The 26122-nt window shown below is 40.0% G+C and overlaps 1 protein-coding gene and 1 long non-coding RNA gene across 2 annotated transcripts; both read left to right on the forward strand.

Annotated features, from left to right (window-relative positions):
* The first annotated feature begins 4681 nt into the window (after nt 1-4681).
* Nucleotides 4682-14948, forward strand: LOC121378939 (annexin A7-like). The gene is made up of 3 exons (XM_041507332.1): nt 4682-4822; nt 11365-11688; nt 13492-14948. Exons 2-3 carry the CDS (start codon nt 11372-11374, stop codon nt 13586-13588), a joined length of 414 nt encoding a protein of 137 aa, XP_041363266.1. The 5' UTR covers nt 4682-4822; nt 11365-11371; the 3' UTR covers nt 13589-14948.
* A 5899-nt stretch (nt 14949-20847) lies between these two features.
* On the forward strand, nt 20848-25719 carry LOC121380240. Its single transcript, XR_005958898.1, has 3 exons — nt 20848-21192; nt 22434-22554; nt 24645-25719. It is a non-coding gene; the product is annotated as an uncharacterized LOC121380240 (long non-coding RNA).
* The last annotated feature ends 403 nt before the right edge of the window (nt 25720-26122 follow it).

A 26122-nucleotide genomic window follows, 5' to 3' on the forward strand; every position in this document is an offset into this window, starting at 1 on the left:
TAGAGAATTAGTGTCTTGGTGCATACTAGCCATATGTAAGTAGCTATTGTTATCAGCAAGATGGAGGCTGTCAGAGATCAAACTGGGTAGAGACGATGCAGTTGCGTTTGAAAGTTCGTTTTGACTACTCACTGTTTCACTTTTATTCTTCTTCTTGTCTGCACTTTTCTGTTGTTTTCGTTTCCTTTTCTTTGACATTGGTTAGCAGTACACTTGTTGGTAGGCCATGCAGTACACTTGCTCAACAGAACACGTCTTCATTAAGCCGGCTGTACAGACACGGGTTACATAACATGCTTTCGGCCAAGCTTCACTCATGGGCTTGGGTGCACTCACGTACATATACCATATTCACTGGGTACAGTTTATATATTTCACAAATATAATGTTTAATTGTTTAACAAACCGTGTAATATCTTCATAATACTAACATTATACTAGTAACATACACGGAGAAAACCCCCCAGCAAGTCTCGTTTCATCCATAAGAAACTTTTCCAGTACACAACTCCCCAAAACACGTCCGTTCAGTCCGACACCCAAGCCCAATCAGAGTATGTACATGTATTTGATAGGTACATAAACAATAACTATCTGGTATTTATATTTTCAGTCCAACAGTGTGGCTTTTTTCAATGCCATGCTAGAATTTTTTTATCATAATGTAGTCAACATACACCCCCAAAAAGTAAAAGTATTATAAACTGTTATACGGTTTAACAGTCACTGCAGAATAAAATGTTGGGATTTTGCTACATTTGTCCAAAATAGTCTAGTTAGGCAAACAAAAATAAGAGAGAGAGAGAAAAAAGAAAACGCGTCAGACACACAGATTTTGAGAGGAAACCTGCTGTCGCCACTACATAGGCTACTCTTTCCAATTAGCAGCAAGGGATCTTTTATTTGCGCTTCCCACAGGCAGGATAGCACAAACCATGGCCTTTGTTGAACCAGTTATGGATCACTGGTCGGTGCAAGTGGTTTTACACCTATCCATTGAGCCTTGCGGAGCACTCACTCACGGTTTGGAGTCGGTATCTGCATTAAAAATCCCATGCCTCGACTGGGATCCGAACCCAGTACCTACCAGCCTGTAGACCGATGGCCTAACCACAACGCCACCGAGGCCGGTAAAATCGTTTTGATATGCAAATTAAAGATTAACTAACAATTGAGCAGTTATAAATTATATTTAAAGGGACATTCCTGAGTTTGCTGCAATTTTTAAGATGTTATCGACTAACAGAGACGTTTTAACGATTGTAATTACATATCAAATTTATATTTCTTCATAAAATATTAGTGGCTATATATTAAACGTGTTTCTGATCGTTCTAATATTCGTACTAGGTTAAATTTAATTTTATTTCTTAAAATATTTTTTTTCATACGTACGAAATTATTTGAAGACAAAATCCAGTGTGGACTGCTTACAAATATTAAAACGACCAGAAACACATTGACTATACAGACTTTTGATATTCTAAACAAGAATAGAAATATTTTATTAGTCGGAAACATCTTACAATGCAGAAAACTCGGGAATGTCCCTTTAAGAATAACAAACAAATACGTCTAATAGTCAATGAGTAAACTATTTGAACATCGTTGGAGATTTCAAAAATAAGTGGTAGTAGTAGTTTATTTACTTTAAGCCGTGTAGCTCATAAGCATACAAGTATATACAATATTATAAGTCATATATAAATAATCATCAGCATAAACATAAACAAGTGGATGTGTATTTGGAGGATGGACAGTTATACATGTTACAGATCAAAGGGACTGTCTCGAGTTTGCTTCTATTGTAACACGTTTCATATAACTTTCTGTTTATTTTTTTTACTTTTTATTATTATTTTTTTAAACATTTAGCTGCTCATTTGTTTGTTTATAAATAAATAAATAAATAAATAATAACATATAGTCTTAGAGAGGAAACCCACTACATTTTCCCATTGTCATGTCATGTCATAAGGTTTTACGTGCACATTCAGAACAAACTGTTGTAGCGCACGCCTGTCCTGGGCGCAGGTGCCGTCTTCTCCGTCCAGGACAGGAAAAGGGTTGGGGTGGGTGGAATAGGGGACTACCCGCTCTAGCAAGTGCAAGGGAGCACCAGCAACCCAACCGGAATCGGTTGCGGGCGAGTTTTAGTAGTAAGGGATCTTTCATATGCACTGTCCTAGACATACCGTACAGCAAGCGAGCGCTTTACCACTGGACTACGTCCTGCCCTTAGAAGACAAAGATTTAATTTAATAATGATTAATTGTTTTTCTGGTGGTTAAACAAAACAAACTTTAAACTTTATACTAGTTATGACAGTAGCAATATCTGTTGTCGGTCCCTGGATTTGTGATTATGGAAACACTGCTAGACTAAAATACATTTTCGAGGCGTCCGTGTTCTGCATTCCCCCGCCCGCAGCGCATCGCACGCACGCACACACACACACACAGCAAAAAGATGCCCTCAGTGCGATTATAACGAACTATTTTTTCTTGCTATAAGGCGTCATATACGTGTACATACGCAACCAAAATTCCCTAATGTACAAATAACAAAAAAGTATAGTATGTTTTATTTAACGACGCCTCTAAAGCACCTTGATTTTTATCTTATCATCGGCTATTGGACGTCAAACATATGGTCATTCTGACATATTTCTTTAGAGGAAACCCGCTGCCGCCACATAGGCTACTCTTTCCGATAAGCAGCAAGAGGTCTTTTATATGCACTTTCTCACAGACAGGACAACACATACCACGGCCTTTGATGAACCAGTTGTGAACCACTGGTTGGAACGGAAAATAGCCCAAACTGCAAATGGGTCTACTGAGAAGGATCGATCCGATGACCGACCGCTTCACAGGCGAACACGCTACCACGTGAGCTACATCCCGCTCCCGTACAAATAACACGACCACTAATGCCACTCACCCTAGCTGATTGATTAAAAAATATGTCATTGCATATAATATACAAAATGATTGGGAACAAGTTATTTGACTTACGAGGCCCTCTCCTAATTACAAATGTTATAACAATAACAACATCGACGACTACAACGATTATTAAGAATATAATCATTCATATAACAATATAAATACATAATAATAGAAAAGCAAGCAAAACAAACACCCTAGTCATATGCAGTGTAAAAGATTTGGACACCAAAGTTTGGTCATCTGCAAACCTGTAACACATCTGAATAAAGAAGCAAGTGTCTGTGACGTTGTAACTGCCAGGTCAGGTCATAGAGTTTAACGTGCACATTCAGAGCAAGCCGCTGTAGCGCACGCCTGTCGTGGGCGCAAGTAAATTATTGCGTGAGCAAGCCTTTGCAATTTGCGTTCATGACAGGAGTGGGGAGGGGAAGGCTGGATTCACAGAAGACCGGTTGTTTTGGCCGAGATAAACGAGGCGAAAAAAATGTTTTATTTAACGACGCACTCAACACATTTTTATTTTCGGTTATATGGCGTAGGATCACACAGATATTGAGGGAGGAAACCCGCTGTCGCCACTCCATAGGCTACTCTTTTTCGATTAGCAGCAAGGGATCTTTTATATGCACCGTCCCATATACAGGGTAGCACATACCACGGCCTTTGATGTACCAGTCGTGGTGCACTGGCTGGAGCGAGAAATAGCCCAATGGGCCCTCTGACAGGGATCGATCCCAAACCGACCGTGCATCAAGCGGGCGCTTCACCACTGGGCTACGTCTCGCCCACGAGGTGAAAGAAGCGGCGGTAAATTTTAATAAGTTCTCGGAAGGAGAATTAAGCCAAAAAGTTGAAGTACTTTTTTTTTTGGCGTTATGTCCGAAAAAGGCCTAGTGATTGAACGCTAATTTTTAACTGTTCGGCCAAAAGTTAAAATTTGTCCGGATTTTAAAATTTTAACCCTAAACGTACCGACGCTATACGAACCAAGCCATAGGCGTACGGGCTCCCAGTTTTGTAAGGGGCAGGCTGGCTTTTGCCCGAATTAAAACAAAATTCCCGAATATTGAAAAAATAATTTAATCATATTAGCTTTACTACCAAACAACTATATAGAGTTGCAAACGAATCACTACTAATTTTTACATGGATTACAACTAATGTTGAGGGCACAATGATGGAAATACCTGGTGAAAAGGTCTCGGGTTAGCACATTTTCCCAGAATATGTGTATTATTTTAGCCCGAGTTTGAAGTTTTGTTCCAACAACTGAACCCCCCCCCCCCCCCCCCCATGCGCCCCCCTTTCTCATACGCTTATAAACCTAGGCATAGCCCAGCTAAGTCAGGCGTGTGAGACATCTTCTGCTGTAGAGAGCTGGAGTGGGAATGTAACGGGAAAATATCCTCTAAAAATAGACTTCTCGGAGGTACGAAAATGGATAATAGAATAGAATGTAAGTAATGTTTGATTGTAATTATACAAAACGTCTTGATATTAATCACAAACATGCGCGGTAGTGCTTACTAGTAGTCTGCGGCTTTAACTGATCAATTTTGTCAAATCCAACATTAAGGGGTTAAAAGGTGTTTGTGCTGAATTGTTACAAATTCCCTCATTCCCAACTCTTGGTGTTTGGCAAGGTAACAGAATTAATTAGAGCGTGGTATGAGTCCGGTTCTGCTTGACAAATCAACTTGTAAGTCCTGCTTCGCTGGTCGTACCATAAAATACACGTCAGTGATCGTGTGACTATCACGTGACACTGACTGATGAAACAGCTTGTGATATTTTATGTTCCTGCTACATTATAGACTAAACACAGCCATATGTACTAGAGAGTGACAGAAACTAGAGGGATACACTTATACGTAAGTTACGTTCTACAGTCTAACTCATACGTTAAACACCAGTTGTGTTATACTTACTGTTTATATTATGGTAAACGTCCGATGCTAGATTTGGTGTTATTTATTATATTATTTTCATCTACTTCATATGAAGACGAAGCTAACCGTCAACTCGATTTTTCCATTAGCTAACCGTCAGTTAGACAAACATAGCCGTTATTGTTTATGTCCGACCTACATCCCCAAGAAACCACTACTGTAAGATTTATGACATTGACATTTATTATTCTCCTAAGTGACTAAGAGTCGGGTTTCTTAGAAAAAATACCTGGAGTGCTGGGGCAGGGTGGGTGGGGGACACAATCTCTACTTGGGGTCACAGCATATAATGGGGAGAGGGACAAGCATATTATTTATATAGTAATGTACATTTTCGTCCTCGTTCCTACGGACCTGTCAGAGAATCATACATATAAAAATACAAATCTCAAGGCCCTTTTTGATTTGATTTTGATGCTATATATATTTTTAATGTTTTTATTAATATACTTCTCAACAAAAGACACGCGAAAATGTTATAATATATATGTATATTTTTTAATTATTTTTTTAATGATACAAATAGGCTGTCAAAATGGGAAATAGTCTACATATCTAAAGATTGGCTATAATAAAATTATTGTCCAGATAATAAGTATTCTGTACGTTTTCTTTTGCGAAAAGATCTATAGGGGAGTTCGGTGACATGCTACTTGAAAGGTATTGAAATACAGATGCTCAGCGACTTTTTCGGGTCAATTTAGTGTTATTATTGTGGATGATGATTTTTAAAAGTAATTACAAGTGGCATTTCAGCCGGGTAGGGATCACAGCAGGGGCGGATTATGCTTTAGGTAAGGGGGGTTTCCGAAACAATATGTAAATTTTATAATTTAAATTATAAATTTTACATGGACATCAATTAGATCTACGTGGTGGGGTTGGGTTTTTTTAGCCGGGGGGGGGGGGGGGGAGGTCCGTGCAACTGGGAAACCCCCATAATCCGCCCCTGCACGGGACCCCTGTGTCCCTCCTTCAGGATCCGCTAATGGCAGCGGGTTTCTGTTCTAATCCTAAACGATATGTCAGAGAAGTACCTAATAGATGTGCTACTTTCCCTCAGGCTAGAGATGTGCGTCAATGGTGTTTAGAAAGTAGTACTCGCCTGCCATGCACCTTCCTTATTTTTACACTTTGTAACAGATGGTTTGCCAGATGGGCTTTATGCACATGTCACATGTGGCCTACAAGCTTCTAAATTTATTCGATGTTTTTAAAACAGCATACCGGTATACAATAAATGTGTTTACGTGTTCCAAAGTCTATGTTAGTCAACGTGTCTTGTTGAAGAGAGAAATACAGGTTTTAGTTCACTAGCTACAGTAGTTATAACGTCCATTGTATGGTAGAATAGCAAATCGTGCGGGACGTGCGACAAATCATTATAGATCAAGCCACTATGTCGAAAAAGACAAACAAAGAACAGCAAAAAAAAAAAAAAATACCCCCCCCCCCACACACACACAGAGAGAGAGAGAGAGAGAGAGAGAGAGAGAGAGGGGGGGGGGAGGGAGGGACACACATACACACAGAGGGAGGGAGGGAAACACACACAGAGAGAAAGAGGGAGGGAGGGACACACACACAGAGCGAGAGAGAGAGGGAGGGAGGGACATACACACACACAGAGGGAGGGAGGGAAATACACACACAGCGAGAGAGGGGGGGGGGGCAGGCAAAGAGTTCTTTTATATGCACCATCCCACAGACAGGATAGCACATACCACGGCCTTTGATATACCAGTCGTGGCATGTGGAGAGAGAGAGAGAGAGAGAGAGAGAGAGAGAGAGAGAGAGAGAGAGAGAGAGAGAGGAGAGACAGAGACAGAGACAGCGACAGACAGACTGTTGTTCTAAATATTTAGACATTTAATTAGAACTTTGCACATATTTCGACACCCAAAACTAGTTTCAATTTGGAGAATGAACAATTGTGTTTAAAAATACAAAGATTTTCTTAAATATGACAGCAAATATAAACAAACAAAAAACAACAACAATAACTAACGCCCATCTTCGATGTTGTGATTAGTCTTTCCAAACGATAATTTGCATGACCAGACCAAAAAAACCGCATTCATGATCACATGCTGATCGCTAACAGTGGACTCAAACTGTGGCGTCACATCATATAGTACGCGACACTAGAGCTGACTCACCGAACCGCTGTGATTTTTAACTGAATAGCAAGTGTGAAAAACAAAGTGCGATGTCATTTCACATCAGATATACACCTATTTTAGTTCATAACTTTCAGTACATTATGTGACTGCTACGGGATGCCTTCCGATTAGCAGTCATTTAGTACAAGGCGCCATATGCATTATGTAGTCTAACAGAAGATGAAAGTGCTAAAATTAAAAACCATATAATAATAAGAAGAAAAATAAGAAAAAGGAGAAAATATTCCTTTTATTCAGAGCCAGGTTATTCATCTAGTTGTAAAAATTGTCCGTAATATTGACGTAAACGCGTTACCAAGGTTAAAGTTCAGCTAAAGTTTTAAATACAAAGTCCAATATTGTCACTTTGAAAATAATATATAATATATAATCGATTTTTATTATTATTAATATATACGATATTTACGAGTGTAATTGTAACGAATTATTTTATTTGAACGTGCAGTTGTTAATTGTAAGTAACTATTTTATTTGATCAAACAACTTGCTATATAACTGTGTTGTTATATTATATACATTTATTAAACGTAACGCAAAATACAAAAACTTTATACATCGGGGAAAAATCATTTAAAAAGTGTTGTATTCCTTAGTATTTGACATGAAAAAGTTTACTTGTTGAATGCACGAAATTGCATTTCAGAACATCTGGTTTTCAAACATTCCAAAGAGAGCATGCCTCCGAACCCCTCTAAAAACTCGAGCGATTGCCGCCCTCGAACTCAACTCGTCACAATCTAGACCCTTACCAATTATTTTTTTAACGCGTCTGCGCACACACTTTGGGAATGGGCGGGTGCAGACTGAGCTCCCCCCACTGCTCCGCCGTGCCTGCAAAATCCTAAATCCACGTCTGCATATGTCGTATACTATACGTTTAAAAAAACAAAAAACCCCGAAAAGCACAAACACATTACAGCCCCGGGCGCTATTTTATTTTATACAGAAATATAAGTATGGCTTCGAAGAAAGCAAATGTGTGTATGTGTGTGTGTGTGTATGTGTGTGTGTGTATGAGTGTGTGTGTGTGTATGTCTGTGTGTGTATGTGTGTGTATGTGTGTGTGTGTGTGTGTGTGTGTGTGTATGTGTGTGTGTGTGTGTGTGTGTGTGTGTGTGTGTGTATGTGTGTGTGTGTGTGTGTGTGTGTGTTTAAGAAGTTCCATGAAAACTAATTGCCACATTTACATTAGCTTTACACTCACGTGGCTTGAGTATAATTGGTAACATTTTTAACACACATTATTTTTCTACAATGTAGCAACTAAAACTTCATGGACGATAGGCACTTAAGTCAGAAGTACGGGAGTAAATAATTTTAACAGAAAACAGGAAGGTTTTCTACGGTCTGTGCTCCAGTTTTGTAATAACAAAGTAATATAATAATAATAATAATAAATAATAATAATAAAAACACCTATAAAATTACTTTAATATAATGATACCCCATTTATCCATGAAGCGGTCTTCATTTTCTAAGTAAATATATTTTTAGAAAGCAAATGTTGAAAATTATTTTTTAAAGATAGATGAGGAGAGTGAAGGAGAGTTTGATGTGGTGTAGAGACTATCCTCAGTTTGACGTAGTGTTAAAGAGACTATGTTGAGTTTGACGTGGTGTTAAAGAGACTACCCTGAATTTGACGTGGTGTTAAAGAGACTACCCTGAGTTTGACGTGGTGTTAAAGAGACTATGTTGAGTTTGACGTGGTGTTAAAGAGACTACCCTGAGTTTGACGTAGTCTTAAAGAGACTATGTTGAGTTTGACGTGGTGTTAAAGAGACTATGTTGAGTTTGACGTGGTGTTAAAGAGACTACTCTGAGTTTGATGTGGTGTTAAAGAGACTACCCCGAGTTTGACGTGGTGTTAAAGAGACTACCCTGAATTTGACGCGATGTTAAAGAGACTACCCTGAGTTTGACGTGATGTTAAAGAGACTACCCTGAGTTTGACTTAGTGTTAAAGAGACTACCCTGAGTTTGACGTGGTGTTAAAGAGACTACACTGAGTTTGACGTAGTGTTAAAGAGACTATGTTGAACTACCCTGAGTTTGACGTGGTGTTAAAGAGACTACCCTGAGTTTGACTTAGTGTTAAAGAGACTACCCTGAGTTTGACGTGGTGTTAAAGAGACTACACTGAGTTTGACGTAGTGTTAAAGAGACTATGTTGAGTTTGACGTGGTGTTAAAGAGACTACCCTGAGTTTGACGTAGTCTTAAAGAGACTATATTGAGTTTGACGTGGTGTTAAAGAGACTATGTTGAGTTTGACGTGGTGTTAAAGAGACTACTCTGAGTTCGACGTGGTGTTAGAGACTACCCCGAGTTTGACGTGGTGTTAAAGAGACTACCCTGAATTTGACGCGATGTTAAAGAGACTACCCTGAGTCTGTCGTGATGTTAAAGAGACTACCCTGAGTTTGACTTAGTGTTAAAGAGACTACCCTGAGTTTGACGTGGTGTTAAAGAGACTACACTGAGTTTGACGTAGTGTTAAAGAGACTATGTTGAGTTTGACGTGGTGTTAAAGAGACTACCCTGAGTTTGACGTGGTGTTAAAGAGACTATGTTGAGTTGTGACGTGGTGTGGAAAGAGACTACTCTGAGTTTGACGTGGAGTTAACTAGAGACTTAGAAGAATGTATTTGACGCGATGTTAAAGAGACTACCCTGAGTTTGACTTGATGTTAAAGAGACTACCCTGAGTTTGACTTAGTGTTAAAGAGACTACCCTGAGTTTGACGTGGTGTTAAAGAGACTACACTGAGTTTGACGTAGTGTTAAAGAGACTATGTTGAGTTTGACGTGGTGTTAAAGAGACTACCCTGAGTTTGACGTGGTGTTAAAGAGACTACCCTGAGTTTGACGTGGTGTTAAAGAGACTATGTTGAGTTTGACGTGGTGTTAAAGAGACTATGTTGAGTTTGACGTGGTGTTAAAGAAACTATGTTGAGTTTGACGTGGTGTTAAAGAGACTAAGGTTGACGTGGGATTGAATTTGACGTGGTGTTAAAGAGACTACTCTGAGTTTGACGTGGTGTTAAAGAGACTACCCCGAGTTTGACGTGGTGTTAAAGAGACTACCCTGAATTTGACGTGATGTTAAAAAGACTACCCTGAGTTTGACGTGATGTTAAAGAGACTACTCTGAATTTGACGTGATGTTAAAGAGACTATCCTGAGTTTGACGTGGTGTTAAAGAGACTACCCTGAATTTGACGTGATATTAAAAAGACTACTCTGAGTTTGACGTGGTGTTAAAGAGACTACCATGAGTTTGACTTAGTGTTAAAGAGACTACCCTGAGTTTGACGTGGTGTTAAAGAGACTACACTGAGTTTGACGTGGTGTTAAAGAGACTATGCTGGGTTTGACGTGGTGTTAAAGAGACTACCCTGAGTTTGATTATGTTAAAAGAGACTACCCCGAGTTTGACGTGATATTAAAGAGACTACCCTGAATCTGACGTGATGTTAAAGAGACTATGGGACACTGAGTTATGATGAGTTATGACTGAACTAGTGGTTAAAGAGACTACCTTGAGTTTGACGTGGTATTAAAGAGACTACCCTGATTTTTACGTGGTATTAAAGAGACTACCCTGAGTTTGACGTGGTGTTAAAGAGACTACCCTGAATTTGACGTGATGTTAAAAAGACTACTCTGAGTTTGACGTGGTGTTAAAGAGACTACCCTGAGTTTGACTTAGTGTTAAAGAGACTACCCTGAGTTTGACGTGGCGTTAAAGAGACTACACTGAGTTTATCCTGAGTTTGACTTAGTGTTAAAGAGACTACCTTGAGTTTGACGTGGTATTAAAGAGACTATCATGAGTTTGACGTGATGTTAAAGAGACTACCCTGAGTTTGACGTGGTGTTAAAGAGACTACCCTGAATTTGACGTGATGTTAAAAAGACTACTCTGAGTTTGACGTGGTGTTAAAGAGACTACCATAAGTTTGACGTTGTGTTAAAGAGACTACTCCGCGTTTGACTTAGTGTTAAGGAAACTACCCTGAGTTTGACGTGGTGTTAAAGACACTACCCTGAGTTTGACGTAGTCTTAAAGAGACTACCCTGAGTTTGACGTGGTGTTAAAAAGACCACATGTTATAATAGCAGCAGCCCTAGGGGAGTCTCTTTAATGATGCCAATGAGCTATGTGCTTAAGGCACAGACACAAAGACGACGATTATGGGTTTTATGACATTCTAGCAAAGAGAAGTGAACTTATTTAATACACTGCTTTATTCCTATACTTTTCTTGTTTTTCTTGAAGGTTCATCATGAGTTACCCTCCGGAAAATCCCCCTCCATATGCTCCACCAGGGCCTTTGATGCAGCAGCCCGTAGGCGCACCCCCACCCGTAGGCGGCTACCCGCAAGGCGGTGGCTATCCACCGGAAAGCGGCGGATATCCACCCGGGGGAGGCTATCCACAAGGCGCCGGCTATCCACCTGGAGGCGGCTATCCACCTGGAGGAGGCTATCCGCAAGGAGCTGGTTATCCACCCGGAGGAGGCTATCCACCCGGAGGCGGCTATCCGCAAGGCGTTCCCTACCAGCAAGGTTACTACCCACAACCTGGTCCACAAAAAACTGTGTACGTATTATCTTTAATTCGATTATCATCTTTTGAAGTTCGTGTGCATGAATATAACACGATCGGTGCAGGTCAGAAAGCACAAAAACAAGTGGGACAGTTAATCAACCGTATCATTTGAACGTTAGGCTGGTTGAGGTTTCCAATTTCTACATGTACGTGTAAATACTTGTATAGCGATACATACACGTACACGAAGTTCGAACTGTAGTTAACTTGCTTTACGATGAATGAATGAATGAATGAATGAATGTTTAACGACACCCCAGCACGAAAAATACATCGGCTATTGGGTGTCAAACTATGATAATGCAAATAAATAAAGTGATGATCAACATCAATATAAAAATTCAAGGTTTAAACAAAAACAGTGTAAAGAACTGTGCCAAAAATACAAATACAAATATCACAGAATTTTACGGATACTGAATTTTACTCTAAACTTCAATTTGTGCTGTATTGGCCATTCTCAAAGAGAATGTTACACCCCTGCACCACGGTGAGGTTACAGCACGCGCAGGGGTGCTTTACGATGAAAGCTAGAACTTGCGTGTTACTCCTTTCGCCTGATTCTGTCCCTAGGAAGGAAGGAAATGTTTTATTTAACGACGTACTCAACATATTTTATTTATGGTTATATAGCGTCGGGCATATGGTTAAGGATCACACAGATATTGAGAGAGGAAACCCGCTGTCGCCACTTCATGGGCTATTCTTTTCGATTAGCAGCAAGGGATCTTTTATATGCACCATCCCACAGACAGGATAGAACATACCATGGCCTTTGTTACACCAGTTGTGGAGCACTGGCTGGAACGAGAAATAACCCTATGGGTCTACGTCCCGCCCTTACTGTCCCTAGGACTACTTCTATGTATCACGTGTAGTTCTGTAAGTAAATAAGTTGGTTTCACTCACTGTTCGCATTCTTAAGATCTCAGTACAAGGAGAACACCGGCCTCAGTTGTGTCGTGGTTAAGCCATCGGACGTAAGGCTGGTAGGTACTGGGTTCGCAGCCCGTACCGGTTCCCACCCAGAGCGAGTTTTAACGACTCAGTGGGTAGGTGTAAGACCACTGCACCTCTTCTTTCTCAGTAACTACTAACCACCAACAACTAACCCACTGTCCTTGACAGACAGCCCAGATAGCTGAGGTGTGTGTCCAAGACAACGTGCTTGAACCTTAATTGGATGTAAGCACAAAAATAAGTTGAAATGAAATGAAAGTGCTGATAATGCTCCTCGGGTTCCTGTGTTTTGTTACGATAATACATCTATCACAATGTAAGATTTATTAACAAAAATTATATACCGCAACAAGTATCACTATGTACTATTTTATTTATTTATTATTATTTGCTGTGATATCCGTATTATAATGTGCTATATTTTGTTACAGTAATATATGTATCATAGTGTACTATTTTTGTTAATGGTAATTATGTATCGCAATGTATTCATACTATTTTTTTGATACGGTAATGTACGTATTACACTGTAGTATGTTTGTTACGGTAATTACGTATCACATTGGATTTTTTGTTACACCAATATACGTATTACCTTTTGTTTTAAAGCAATAAAGTTATAACAATGTACTATTTTTCTATTTACAGTGGCGTAGGAAGGTGCCAAAAGTATGGGTGGGAGAGAACACACACACGCACGCACGCACGCACACACACACACACGTATCAAAGTGTACTACTTTTTTGTTACGGTAATTACGTTTTACCATGTACTATTTTTTTGTTTGTTACGGTAATACCATGTACTTTAAACTCCCCCTTTTTTGTTTTCAGATATGTACAAGAAACACGAAAAGATAACAGCAGAGCAGGAGAGTGTTGTCTCATAGGATTGTGTTCCGCATTGCTGTGCTGCTGTTTGTGTGATTAACCCGTTATCAGTTAAACATTCTTACATTCATTCATCAGGCATGGCGGAAGCAAGTAGATATTGGAGGGGTGGAGTGGGGTGGGGTGGGGGCTGACTGAGATCGAGGGCGCAAAGCAAAGTTTCTGGAGGAGTTCGGGGGTATGTTCCCCTATAACATTTTGAAAACTAGATGCCCTATAATGCAATTTTCTACATTCTACGAATAAAATTCATCTCTGCCTTAATTTTTACTACCAATATTTTTTGTTCAGAATTAATGGGGGTGGGGGGGGGGCAGGGGGAGGACTAGAGCTCAGCCCCAGCCCACCCTGCTCCGCTGTGCCTGTTCATTCACTATATCAGTGAATCCCGAGTCAGACCCCCAATTCTATCGGAGGCCGGACTCGGGATAGACGTGTTCGAAACCCTAGTGGTATATGGACACGTTAAACCAGTTATTAAGCTAAGCTCAGCTACTAAATTGTCAGAAGGTGTCGACCTCCGTCGCAAAGAAAACCTGTTGATAATATTTCACCCACGAGAGTTGAACCAAGGATCCTCGGTGTATGCGTGTAACGCTCAGACAAAGACAGACAAAATTGGATCCAAGAGGAACAATTTGATTACGTCATTTGTTTGTTTTCCAAGATACTTTTGGAAAGTTGAATGTCGTAAAAAGTTTGGAAAGCAGAACATATTTGGCACCAAAGCAGTTTATTATATTGTGTATTGATGATGACATTTTCATTTTGATGCATGCCATACTTTTAACATGGCGCGCGATGCAACAGGCAATATCACAAAAAAATGCTATACCAGCACATCTACTCAACATCTATTGTACGTGCTACCATTTTCTTTTCATACAGCCCACTTTTGTTTTCTAGGAATCCTATATGTATGTATATATAAACATATTTATTCCTTCGGGTGTTATTTTTGCCTCTAGTGTCTCGAAATGTCCTTTTTATATTCTCCAACTGCAACTCTATGGACTCTTCAATGTTGGACTGTCTCTCCTTCGATTAGCCTATATGGGGAAACTTGTCGGGAATACTAATTCATTAAGATGACGACTTAGATGACATTAGTGGCGCGTATTCAAGTGAAGAGTGCTGGGGTCCTTAAAATTTGAAGTGCCCGGAAAAATGAAATGTTTACCGCTCAGGTGAATACAATGCATGTATTGTTTTTTTTTAGTGGGGAACGTAATATCTCGCTCCGCTTGATAATTACCATGTAGATAACATATATGCTGGCGACTTTTGCACTTGCTTGGCCATGATTTTATACTGAGGAGTACCCAAACGCGGGGAGAGCACTCACACTATCTTTGAGTCGTGTTATGGAATGATAGATGAATAAACAATCTTGAACACAATGGGTTTTTTTGTGTTTGCTTTTATTTTGTTTTTTTAGTGCATTTATGAAAACTACCAAAATGAGAATTCGGCTAGGATCGGAATGAATGAAGGAATGTTTAGAGACACCCCAGCACAAAAATAAACCGGCTACTGGGTGTCAAACAATGGTAAAAATATGAATTAAATGACGATCAGCATCAATATAAAACTAAAAACATAATATAAACATCATAAGTATATTAAATTTCGAGTAGAGCCTATATAAATATCACAGGTTACAATTTTGAATATAATTAAAATTTTGAATAAAAATCGTCATGTCGCAAATTTTTAAAAATAAACCGAGTGTGGAATCGAAATGATTCCATCAAATTTTGTCTTCCATATATATCTTTCCTTGTCGGTTTAAAATGATTACACTCCGCACCGTAGTTCTCACACTGAGGTGGAAGATCCTTCTTCAAAATAAATGAATGTGTCAAGTATATGTGACAGATGCGAACACGACACAATAATATTTCATCCTTCCTGCACCGCCTATAGGAGGACTGCCATTCTCAAAGAACTAACTTGACAGAGGGAACCTTGTTTGCAACCGCACCGTTCCAATCATGTTGCAAAGTTGAAAAGATATATTAATTAATATCATGTTTGAGATCGGTATAAGGCACGCCAACCCTGAAATGAGGCAAATCCAAAGCAGACTTGGCAGCAACTGCCAGGATTTTAGATGGGGGGGGGGGGGGGGGGGGGGGGGGCAACCCACTATGTATGTATGTATGTATGATTTTATAAATTTTAATACAGTTTTAAATGAAAGATTCGATTGGTGGGAGCCATGGCCCCCGTGCCCCCTCTCCCCTCGCTACGCCACTCTTGGCAACTGTATATGCTTTTTCATCACCTCCTATACCAGTATGACTGGGAACACAACAAAATACAATATCTTAGCAATTAGCAATAGATAAAAGACCCACGTTCGTATTGACATCCCAATTAAAGGATGTTCCAGCTTCATATTTTGTAAAGCATGGAGACACGAAACGAGTGTATAAAAATAATATATTTGGATTCTGTAGAGTAAATAGAAGCCAAATCAGGCAATCTCATGGAGATTATTGCATGTGATTAAAAAACTGTAGTACAAGCCACATAATTCTCATCTCGTGATCCATCTGTATAAACAGAAATTTGATCTCGGTGCCACTCGTGAATGACTATGAAATTTTGTTTAACTGGATCTGTGCGATCCTTTTTCAGATGCACAAGATCAAATAAATTTTGGGTGGTTTGATACACCAAGGTGGCAAAATGAAATATGAAGGCGTTTCTGTAATGTCCTTTAAATCAATGTTTACAACGGATAAGATATGCTTAATACGAAGACAAAATGTCAGAATGGCATTTGGTTTCGCTTTAGACAATTTCATATATTTATGATAAAATATGGCGTTAAGTGCTGGATATCTTGGTGGCGTACTGCAGAGAACGCCTGGCACGTCTAGAACCCAAACTAGGTTCGTATGAATCAACATGATGTTTTAAAATACCTATCTTTTAAAGTTACAGTGTCTGGTTACCATACAATAATATCATGAACAAATATGAAATACAAGTTCAACTGCACTTTTAAAAAATGCGTGTGTGTTCGCTACGAAGGGAGAACGTCAAAAGTATACGCTCGATTCGTTGCCTGTGCGGCCATTGTCGGCAAACCACAAAGACAGCCTGTTGTCAATTTCAGCTAACAGGTGCGTTTGCGGATTTGAAATTGTAGGGTTCGTCTCAAAAAATTAAATGAGAATTCTTGCGCTGTACAAAGAACGTTCGGTTGAGGATACGTACTATTCTTTCGTTAAAACCGATTTTGATCTTGACAACGTACTGTCGACAATCGTACCTTCCTATTTAAGAATTAATATTTTATAAAGTGTTAGTAGAACTTTCAAAGTTCAGTTTGTATAACACATTGATCATGTATATATTTTTAATAAAATACACTAAAGTAGAAAATGACCGTTTTCACTTTTTAATTTTACGTGTGGTAAAATCGACAAATTCAAATAAATATTATTTCGTTTTGAAAGGGTAAAGTTAGTTTGTTTTGTTTAACGACATCAGTGTTAGAGCATATTGATTTAATAATCATCTGCTTTTGGGTGTCAAACGTTTGGTAATTTTGACATATAATCTAAGAGAGGAAACGGGCGCATGTGCAGGGGGGAGGGTATTGGGGGTGGAACCCTTCCCTGACCAAGATATTTTTTTTTTTAGCAAGGGATCATTTATATGTACCATCCCACAGACAGGATATTACATACCATGGCCTTTTATATACCAGTCATGGCGCACTGGCTGGAACAATCCCGCCGATGGGGATCGATCCTAGACCGATCGCGCATTTAAAAAAAACACCACATTTTTAGGTCTAAGTAATGAATAGAAATAACATATAGTCTTCATAAATGTTACGTATATCGAACATACCTCTACCCCTAGAGCGTTACGTAATGATTAGCATCCACTTACATGTAACGCGTATGCCAACCGCTGGTCACTGTTGAAATTTCAAGGCAAATCCCCTACCGACCCATGGAAAGGTATTGTACCATACCTCTATGGATATAAATATATTTTGGAGGTATGAGACGACCCCTCAATCAAGACAGGTAAATTTGTTCAAAATCACGTAAGAAGCTCAGCGCCTGCGCAAATTGCGTAAATTCCCAGTTCTACTAGCGTCCCGCTAATAGATCTCTTTCACATCCCACTGCGCATGTGCCCGTTGCGGGATAACTCGAGGACGCAGACCGCGAACTCACGCGAGATCTCGCAAAAATAGACCTGTGGACAAGTTGGGGGACATAGACAATGAGAAGCCACGCAATAGAAATGTGAATATCTCCATGATTAATTATTCTATCAGTAGGGAACCCGAAAATTCTATCGACATCCAACAAGACTTATTGGAGACATTTGTGAATTATTGCTTATCACGGAAAAAAAAAAAAAAAAATTGTTGTTAACGCCCGACAAACCATCGGTCCGGATTCGTACGCAATAAATATCGGATATGGGCTGACATAATGCGTGGGAACGTGTATGTATGCAGATATTTATTGTATTTAACATAATTTAAATATTTATAAAGCATTATACAGATAAATACATTCAGGATTCTTGTCTGGATTTCTTTTCACCAAGTTATTTAAAATTTTGTTCGGTATTTGGAATAAAATTAAATGATATATATGAAATTTGAGCTATGGTATATAAAACATTAGAATCAGGCCCGTAGGAACGATATCTGGAGTTGGAGGAGGGGAGGGGGCACAATCTGTAGTGGAGGAACACAGTCTGGGGGGGGGGGGGGGGGGGGCAAAAGGCATATTTTAAACCGGGTTTATAAAAGTGGGGCTATAGTCCCCCCTCCGACTTCTCGGTTGCTACCAACGTGTATTGCATATACAGCTATTTAAATTCGAAGCAAGATTATTTAACCTAAGAAAGATGTAAGTTTTATTTATAACAGATTAGACTAGCCGACAGCTTGATAATATAGCTACAAACTCAGGATGGTCTCTTTATTATAAACTTATGAGGGTTTATTATGCGCAGTCATAAGATACTTCGTTTGAATGTTTGAAGCAAACATATTAAGTACAATGTCGGGCCCGTAGCCAGGAGGGATTGGGGGTGGGGGGGGGGGGGGGGGGGGGGGAGTCGGACGATCCCCCTCAACGCAGGATTGAGAGTTCCACTCCAATGGAAAAAAAAATCGGATTTTACATATAAAATTCCTTGTCCCCAAATGACCAGGATAATGTAACAAGAACGTCTGTCTGAGGTTCCATTTGCTGAAAGTTCGATCCTCCTCAGTGGATTAGTTCCCGTCCCAACCAATGATCCATCAAAGGACGTCATGTATGCAATCCTGTTTGTGGGATGTGAGAAGTATGCCATGTATCATTTATTATAAATACATTGGTACGACTGAAAACAAATGGTTATAATCATATAATCGTATACTCATGTACGTTATAAAAACATGTGATACTTGCATACCATATCGATATATAGTACTTCTCCCTATACTTGTAAATGTGTATCAAAGTACTGTCTGTCTTGGACGAAAGAGCTTGCTCCGCAAGCACTTGCGCCCACGACAGGCGTGCGCTACAACAGCTTGCTCTGAATGTGCACGTTAAACCCTATGAATGACATGACAAAGTACTGATGATATCGTTAACGATCTCGACCAATGTTCTCAGGTACAAAATTGTACATACAGATATATGTTTACTTCAAAATGATCTTCATGTAAAGAAGATGTCATCTTCTAAATTCTTCAAAACAAACAACTCAAACAGCATGTCAACTTTTACTTCCGCGTTTACATGTGATGTCAAACTTTGAGCCGCGTTTACGCGGTTTTTGACGTTGTAGGTTTTCGCGTGTGACGGCTATTAAGGTATATGTTTTAAAACTTCGTAAATATCGGATATAAATGATAGTGAAAATAAAATAAAATAAAATAAAATAATAAATAAAATAAGATAAATAAATAAGTAAATAAATAAATACATAAATACATAATTTGTGGATAGACATGTAACATTGATTAGTAGTTGTACGACTGTCTTTTTTTCATGAAACGATAAGGGGAAAATAGAGCTGTGATAAAGGTCTGTGTGAGTTAGGATTTTTTAAAAAAAATTTAGGGGGAAGGGGAGGCATATTTTATTAAATTTTAAATACCGATACATGTGGAGAATTAAGCTTCACTGGAAATCCGCATGAGTATTTAACTATAATTCTAATTGTTAAAAGTAAAAAACACATTCCACTAAAGTTAATTTTACTGTATGAATCTTTTAATTTTACATTGTTAAAATACCCTTGACAGGCGGCTCAAGAGACTTCGTCTAAGTTAATGTCTCACTGCTTTTGGTCTTAAACCATTCCGATGTAAACTTTAGTAGACCGTTTTTCGCAGCCATTTGAACATCTTGTACGAAATATGTACGTTAATCGCTAGAGATTCGCAGCTCCTACGAAGCTACTCACGACGCTCATGACAAATGTCGATCATGCCCCCAATTTGTATATAGCCTCATTACCGTCCATTCGGCAAGCGACGGTACTCTTCGCGCACATGCGCAATGGGAATGTAAAAGAGGTCTATTGAAGAAAAACAAGCTGGCCATTGGGTTTGCAGTTGACCTAGATAATGTAGATAAGCGAGCATTGCGAAACTATAGCGATGTGGTGGGCCTTTTATGTTCCAAACAGAACTGGATCATCTATTCTAAATGCTTAAATAATAAAAATATTCCAGACACTGCAGCTTTAAGAAATTGGAAATAGTTCCATGAAGGTCTTTCAAAATCCTATATTTCCACGTGGTATCATGAGCTTTGTCCATACTTTTAGTTATACATGGCCCTCATTTGTTTATTTTTCGTTTATGTATGTACTTGTACCCAATTAAGGTTCAAGCACGCTATCCTGGGCAGTCACATCACAATCTAGGATAATTTAAAATTTATCAGAGGAAACCCGCTACATTCTTCGTAATGCAGAAAAGGATCATTTATGTGCACTTTTCCACAGGCAGAAAAACACACATCACGGCCTTTGACCTATTGTGGAGCACTGGTTGTAACGAGAAGAAAAACATCCAGTCAGTTGAATGGATCCACCAAGGTGGTTCGATCATGTGACGCAAGCACCTCAAGCGAGCACTCAACCGACGGAGCTAACATACTAGGATAAATAAAACCCATTCTGTTTTGGAACCGGTACTGGGAAGAGAACCAAGCACTTAACAGTCTTATACATATAGCAGTTGACGTAACCATTAGACTAAACTAACAAGGCCGGTCTTTGCGAGCAGGCGCGGATATAGGGATTTGTGAAGGGGTGGGGGTGGGGGCGCGGGCGCTGGACATGGTAAGAGGTGTTTGAACAGGCTTTTATTATAGACTAAACTAACAAGGCGCCTCGATTTGAACGTGTGTTTATTTTCGTAAGTTCATAACGAACCAAAACAGTTGTGCAATCGTTGATGCAGGTCGCAGCAAGAAAAGACACCCGTCTCATGTGATTACAGGTCACGTGACTGCCGTCACGCGGTCATGACAGATTATCTGTTTATATAGTATATAAATCATTAAGACGTCGATAGGTGTACTTGTTTTATAAATAATACCAGGGATTCTAGCAAGTAAAAGAAGAAACTCAGACAGCAAAAGCCTAAATGTAAGCTATTTTGATTCTCTTTTTTTTCTTCTTGTTTTAGTTTTTTTTTTTTTTTTTCTTTCTTTCTTTCTTTTCTTTCTTTCTTTTTTTCTTTCTTTCTTTCTTTCTTTCTTTCTGTCCGTCTTTCTTTCTTTCTTTTTAATTTTTTTTTGGAAACACTATTTCTTAATGGGACTATCCTGAGTTTGTAGCCATTGTAACATGATTTCGACTAAAAGAGCAATTCTAACAAATGGCATTAGCCTACATATTAACTACATTTTCTTGTTTAAAATATCAGTGTTTTTATATACTGTGTGTTTCTTGTTATTCTAATGTTTGTTATAGTCCAAACTGTATTTTACATCCAAATAATTTCGTACGTACGGAATAAAAATGTATATTAGAAACTAAAATGAAATTCAAGACACGACAACAATTAGGACGACCCGAAACGCATTTTATATTCAAGATGTAATTTTATTTGTTGAAAACTGATTTAATATTTGGAAATATGTTACAGTGGCTGCATACCCAGGATAGTCCCTTTAATAATGATTAGAAATGTTATAGTAAGTGGACGAATATTTTTATAATGCTATTTATTCTCATCCACGTCATAGCTATTACTGTCAGTATTGTAAATACAATTAGGATAGTTTTAATTAGTCTATCCGTCCGTTCGTCTCTCTCTCTCTCTCTCGCTCTCTCTCTCTCTCGCTCTCTCTCTCTCTCTCTCTCTCTCTCTCTCTCTCTCTCTCTCTCTCTCTCTCTCTCTCTCTCTCTCTCCTAACCTACGTGTCAACCACCCTCACACTTCCTCGAGCTCCCCTTTTGTCTCCCTTGTATGAACAACATGAGGTCTAATAAATACAATGAAAAATATGTCATAAGTATACCCTTCGGACAATTTATAGTTGCATGTAGGGAGAAAAAAAGTGAGAGAGACAGACAGAAACAGAAAGATAGTAAGACACAGACACACACACACACACACACACACACAGAGAGAGAGAGAGAGAGAGAGAGAGAGAGAGAGAGAGAGAGAGAGAGAGAGAGAGAGAGAGAGAGAGAGAGAGAGAGAGAGAGAGAGAGAAGGAGAGAGAGAGAGAGAGAGAGAGAGTCCGCCGCCGACTCAGCTGCTCTTACAAAAACGTACTTTCTCCGGTTAATAATATACACACCCGACCCTCAACATATTTCAACGCCTGTGGAATACACGAGTCTTGTGTGTCTTGGAATACTGTTTGTTTTTCCTCCAGAGAATACAATGAGTTACCCTCCGCAACAACCTCCCCAATATGGACCCGGACCTCAGATGCAGCAGCCGTCCTATCAGCAAGGCCAAGTCTACTGCCCTCAAGCACCGCAACAAACAGTCGTGTACGTAGCTAATATACTCTTCAAAAGAAGAAACGCAAAACCACATTGTCGTAACATTTGGAGAATTGATTTAATTATTGAATGGTGAGTCCGATAATTACCAAATGTTGCAGGATTGTTCACAATTCACTCTAGTCCATTGTGAGTAAGAGATAGGACACACCACCAAGGTCAAGGTCATCTGGAGTCAATACCGGGTGTGGCCTCCGCGTGTGTTGACAACTGCCTGGCACCGCCTGCCCATTGAAGCAACCAGAGTACGGATGACGTCCCGGGGGATGGTGGCCCACTCGGCCTGCAAGGCTGCTGCCAGCTCGGGCAGGGTCTGGGGCTGTGGTTGTCGCTGTTGGAGGCGTCGGTCCAACTCGTCCCATAGATCTCAATTGGGTTCAAATCTGGTGATATCGATGGCCAAGGAAGGACATTAATGTTGTTGTTCTGTAGGAAAGCCGTTGTGAGACGTGCTGTGTGAGGCCTGGCGTTGTCATGTTGGAACACTGCGTTGGCGTTGGCCATAACTGGAACGATGTGTGGCCGGAGGATCTGGTCAATGTAGCCCTGTGCATTCAGGTTGCCTGCACGGGGACCAGGTCAGTTCTGCCAGTGTGTGAGATGGCTGCCCACACCATGACACTACCCCCGCCGAATCTGTCCACTTCCTGCACGCAGTTTGCCGCATAACGTTCACCACGACGCCTATACACGCGACATCTTCCATCATGACGTCGGAGCAGAAATCGGGACTCGTCACTGAATCACACCTGTCTCCATCGCAGTTGAGGCCATTGTCGATGAATCTGGCACACTGCAGTCGGAGTCGACGGTGTTTGTGGTGTTAAAGATGACACCTCGAACTGGACGTCTGGCACGAATTCCTACCTCACGTAGGCGGTTCCGTACGGTCTGGTCGGATATCCTGCGCAAACCTGGTATTGCTGCGGCTGTGGAGGTGGCAGTAGTCAATCGTTCCCGAAGGTGGCGTACCCGGATGTAGCGGTCCTGCCCGGGGGTAGTGACCCGTGGTCGACCGGACCTAGGGAGGTCACGTGTTGATCCATGTTGCTGGTAACGGTCCCACAGTCTGGAGATGGTGCTTGGGGACACATGGAATGCCCTGGCAACGGCCGTTCTGGATTCGCCTGCGTCTAGTCGGCCGATGGCATTGTTTCTCTGCGGTTCACTGAGACGTGGCATGTCCTGGATTGTCAACTGTCGGCCAGATACAGAGGCCAGGCAAGCGAACACCCTGCACTTTTATACTGTCGGTGTTCATGTTGCACGTGCAGACAACGCACGTGCAGTGGTGACATGGTTTGCACGTGGCTGCGTTTTTACGAATATTCACATTTTGGAACTTTATTGTACAGTAGCTGCGTTTTATCGAATGTAACCGTGGGAATGTGTTTGGGACATGCAATGACCTTATATTCACAAAGCATGAACCGGTAGGAAACATAAAATCGGAGTTATAACCCATTTGTACCCTTTTGCGTTTCTTTTTTTGAAGAGTATATATAAACTGAGACAAAAAGGTTTAGCGGTGTGGTACTACTTACTGCATTGTACTTTAAAATACAAGCTATGTCCAATGACGTGATAGTAACGCATTTCATTTTTTTTTCTAGGATATATCCTGTTACTTATACTGACATAATGATGCATCAATCAAATCCAGTGTCTGATTTTACTTTGAAAGTCACGAGTTTTCTTTTATTAACTAAAGAACATTTAACAAATTGCTAAAAAACAAAACAAACCCCAACCCATCTTATATACTGGTATTTAAAGGGACCGGCCTGTAGCATGTTTCTGTCTATAAATAAAATTACATATTAAATACTTCTTTTTTTTCCAATATAATTAAGATCTACCGTAACTCCTTTAAACTACTATTTGAGTTTTATACACTAAAATTATTCATGTTGATGCCAATTATGAATGTTGTGCTCAAGTATTTGAGGGAAGAGGTTAAGGAGAGTTTGAATGCGCAAAGCTGCGGTCACGTGATAGGGTCTAAACACGCGAGTATCCTGTGGAATACGGGCGTATTTTTATTTTACTTATCACAATGCATTATTTTTGTTTTCCAGGTATGTAGATAGACGAAGAGACGAAGAGGAAGAGGTAGCGCAATGTTTTCTCATCGGCTGTTGTTACGCAATGCTGTGTTGCTGTTTACTGGGTTCAAACTAATCTTGCAGCGTGTTCACCCCAATCCATTGTCGCCGTAGTCCATATTTCACCAGCAGCCATCATTTTGTGTCATCCTTCATCGCAAACAGATAATTCCATTGTTAGATATAGACTTATTCGCGCTTGCCAACTGTCTTTAATTGCAAGCACCTTTAAGCAACGAGTTCAATGTCTAGCGAAGAACTTTGAACCTGGGATAGCTCGAGTGTCTTGTAAACCGACCCCGAGCTAAGTGTGCGGGCGCAGTATACGAGTAGGAATAAAAGGAATCCTTGAAGGGATTTTTATTTCATTCTTCTTACATTATAATCATGTTCATCAAAATATATGACGCACTGATGTGACGCACTGCCCTAAACAGAATATCATGCATTGCTTTTACCCACAATGTCGAAAGGCGAGTTTATATGCTAGTTTACCCCCCCCCCCCCTCCCCCGCCTCCCAAGTTGCTGTCATTTCCTGACGCTTACGTTATACTGGGAATACATTTTCTTTAGTAATATATATTTTAAATAATTTAGAATGGATCACATTATCCATATTAATTTTCTTACCGTCACACAACCATTCTTGGATATCTAGTCACCAATTCAACATACAGTAGCCCAACATATTCTCCATTTTAACGCTCCCATAGTGGAACGGTATTCCACGGTTTCGTGTTCGTGTTCTACCGTATTAAAAAAAAAAGTCACACGCAAAAACGCAAAAACAAAACAAACAAGCAAAACAAACCAACAACACCAACAAACACAAGACTGCTGACGATAACTGTTAACAACAGACGACTTTATTAACTGTATATGTTTTTATTTTGCGGTGGTTGATGATGTAAAATGGCGAAGTGATTTTGTAACTAACGGATTTGGCATGACTGTTCATTACAAAAAGACAGGAATGCATTTGTTTTGCTCAGATCGTAAAACGGGGATACGATAGAATAGACAGTAAGATTAGACCGCAGTGGCGGATCCAGGAAATCCATTTAGGTGGGGGGGGGGGGGGGGGGCGGCAGTGACATGAGATGGAATGCCAAGGGAACTTTGGGGGAGGTTTGGAGGGGGGTCATAAAAAAATGAAATATAATAAAATTATAACTATCTCAAAATTTAGGCCCCCCACCTAGATCCGCCTCTGGGTCACCGACATCAGAACTCCTCCAAATCAGTTGCCTAATGTGATCGATTCTGGAACAGCCCTGTTTCTGTTTACATCATGTTGGATTACTTTAACTAGAACACGCTTCGTTCCCGTCCCCAGTCTCTCTGTGCAGATCTGTCTCTCTCTCTCGACCAAGCGTCGATATAACCTGGGAGATTTAGTTGAACAGGTGTTCAGGTGTCGCTAACGCGTATTTCATTCTTTGTTCATCCT

The sequence above is a fragment of the Gigantopelta aegis genome, chromosome 8 (genome assembly GCF_016097555.1).
Source record: "Gigantopelta aegis isolate Gae_Host chromosome 8, Gae_host_genome, whole genome shotgun sequence".
NCBI lineage: Eukaryota > Metazoa > Mollusca > Gastropoda > Neomphalida > Peltospiridae > Gigantopelta > Gigantopelta aegis.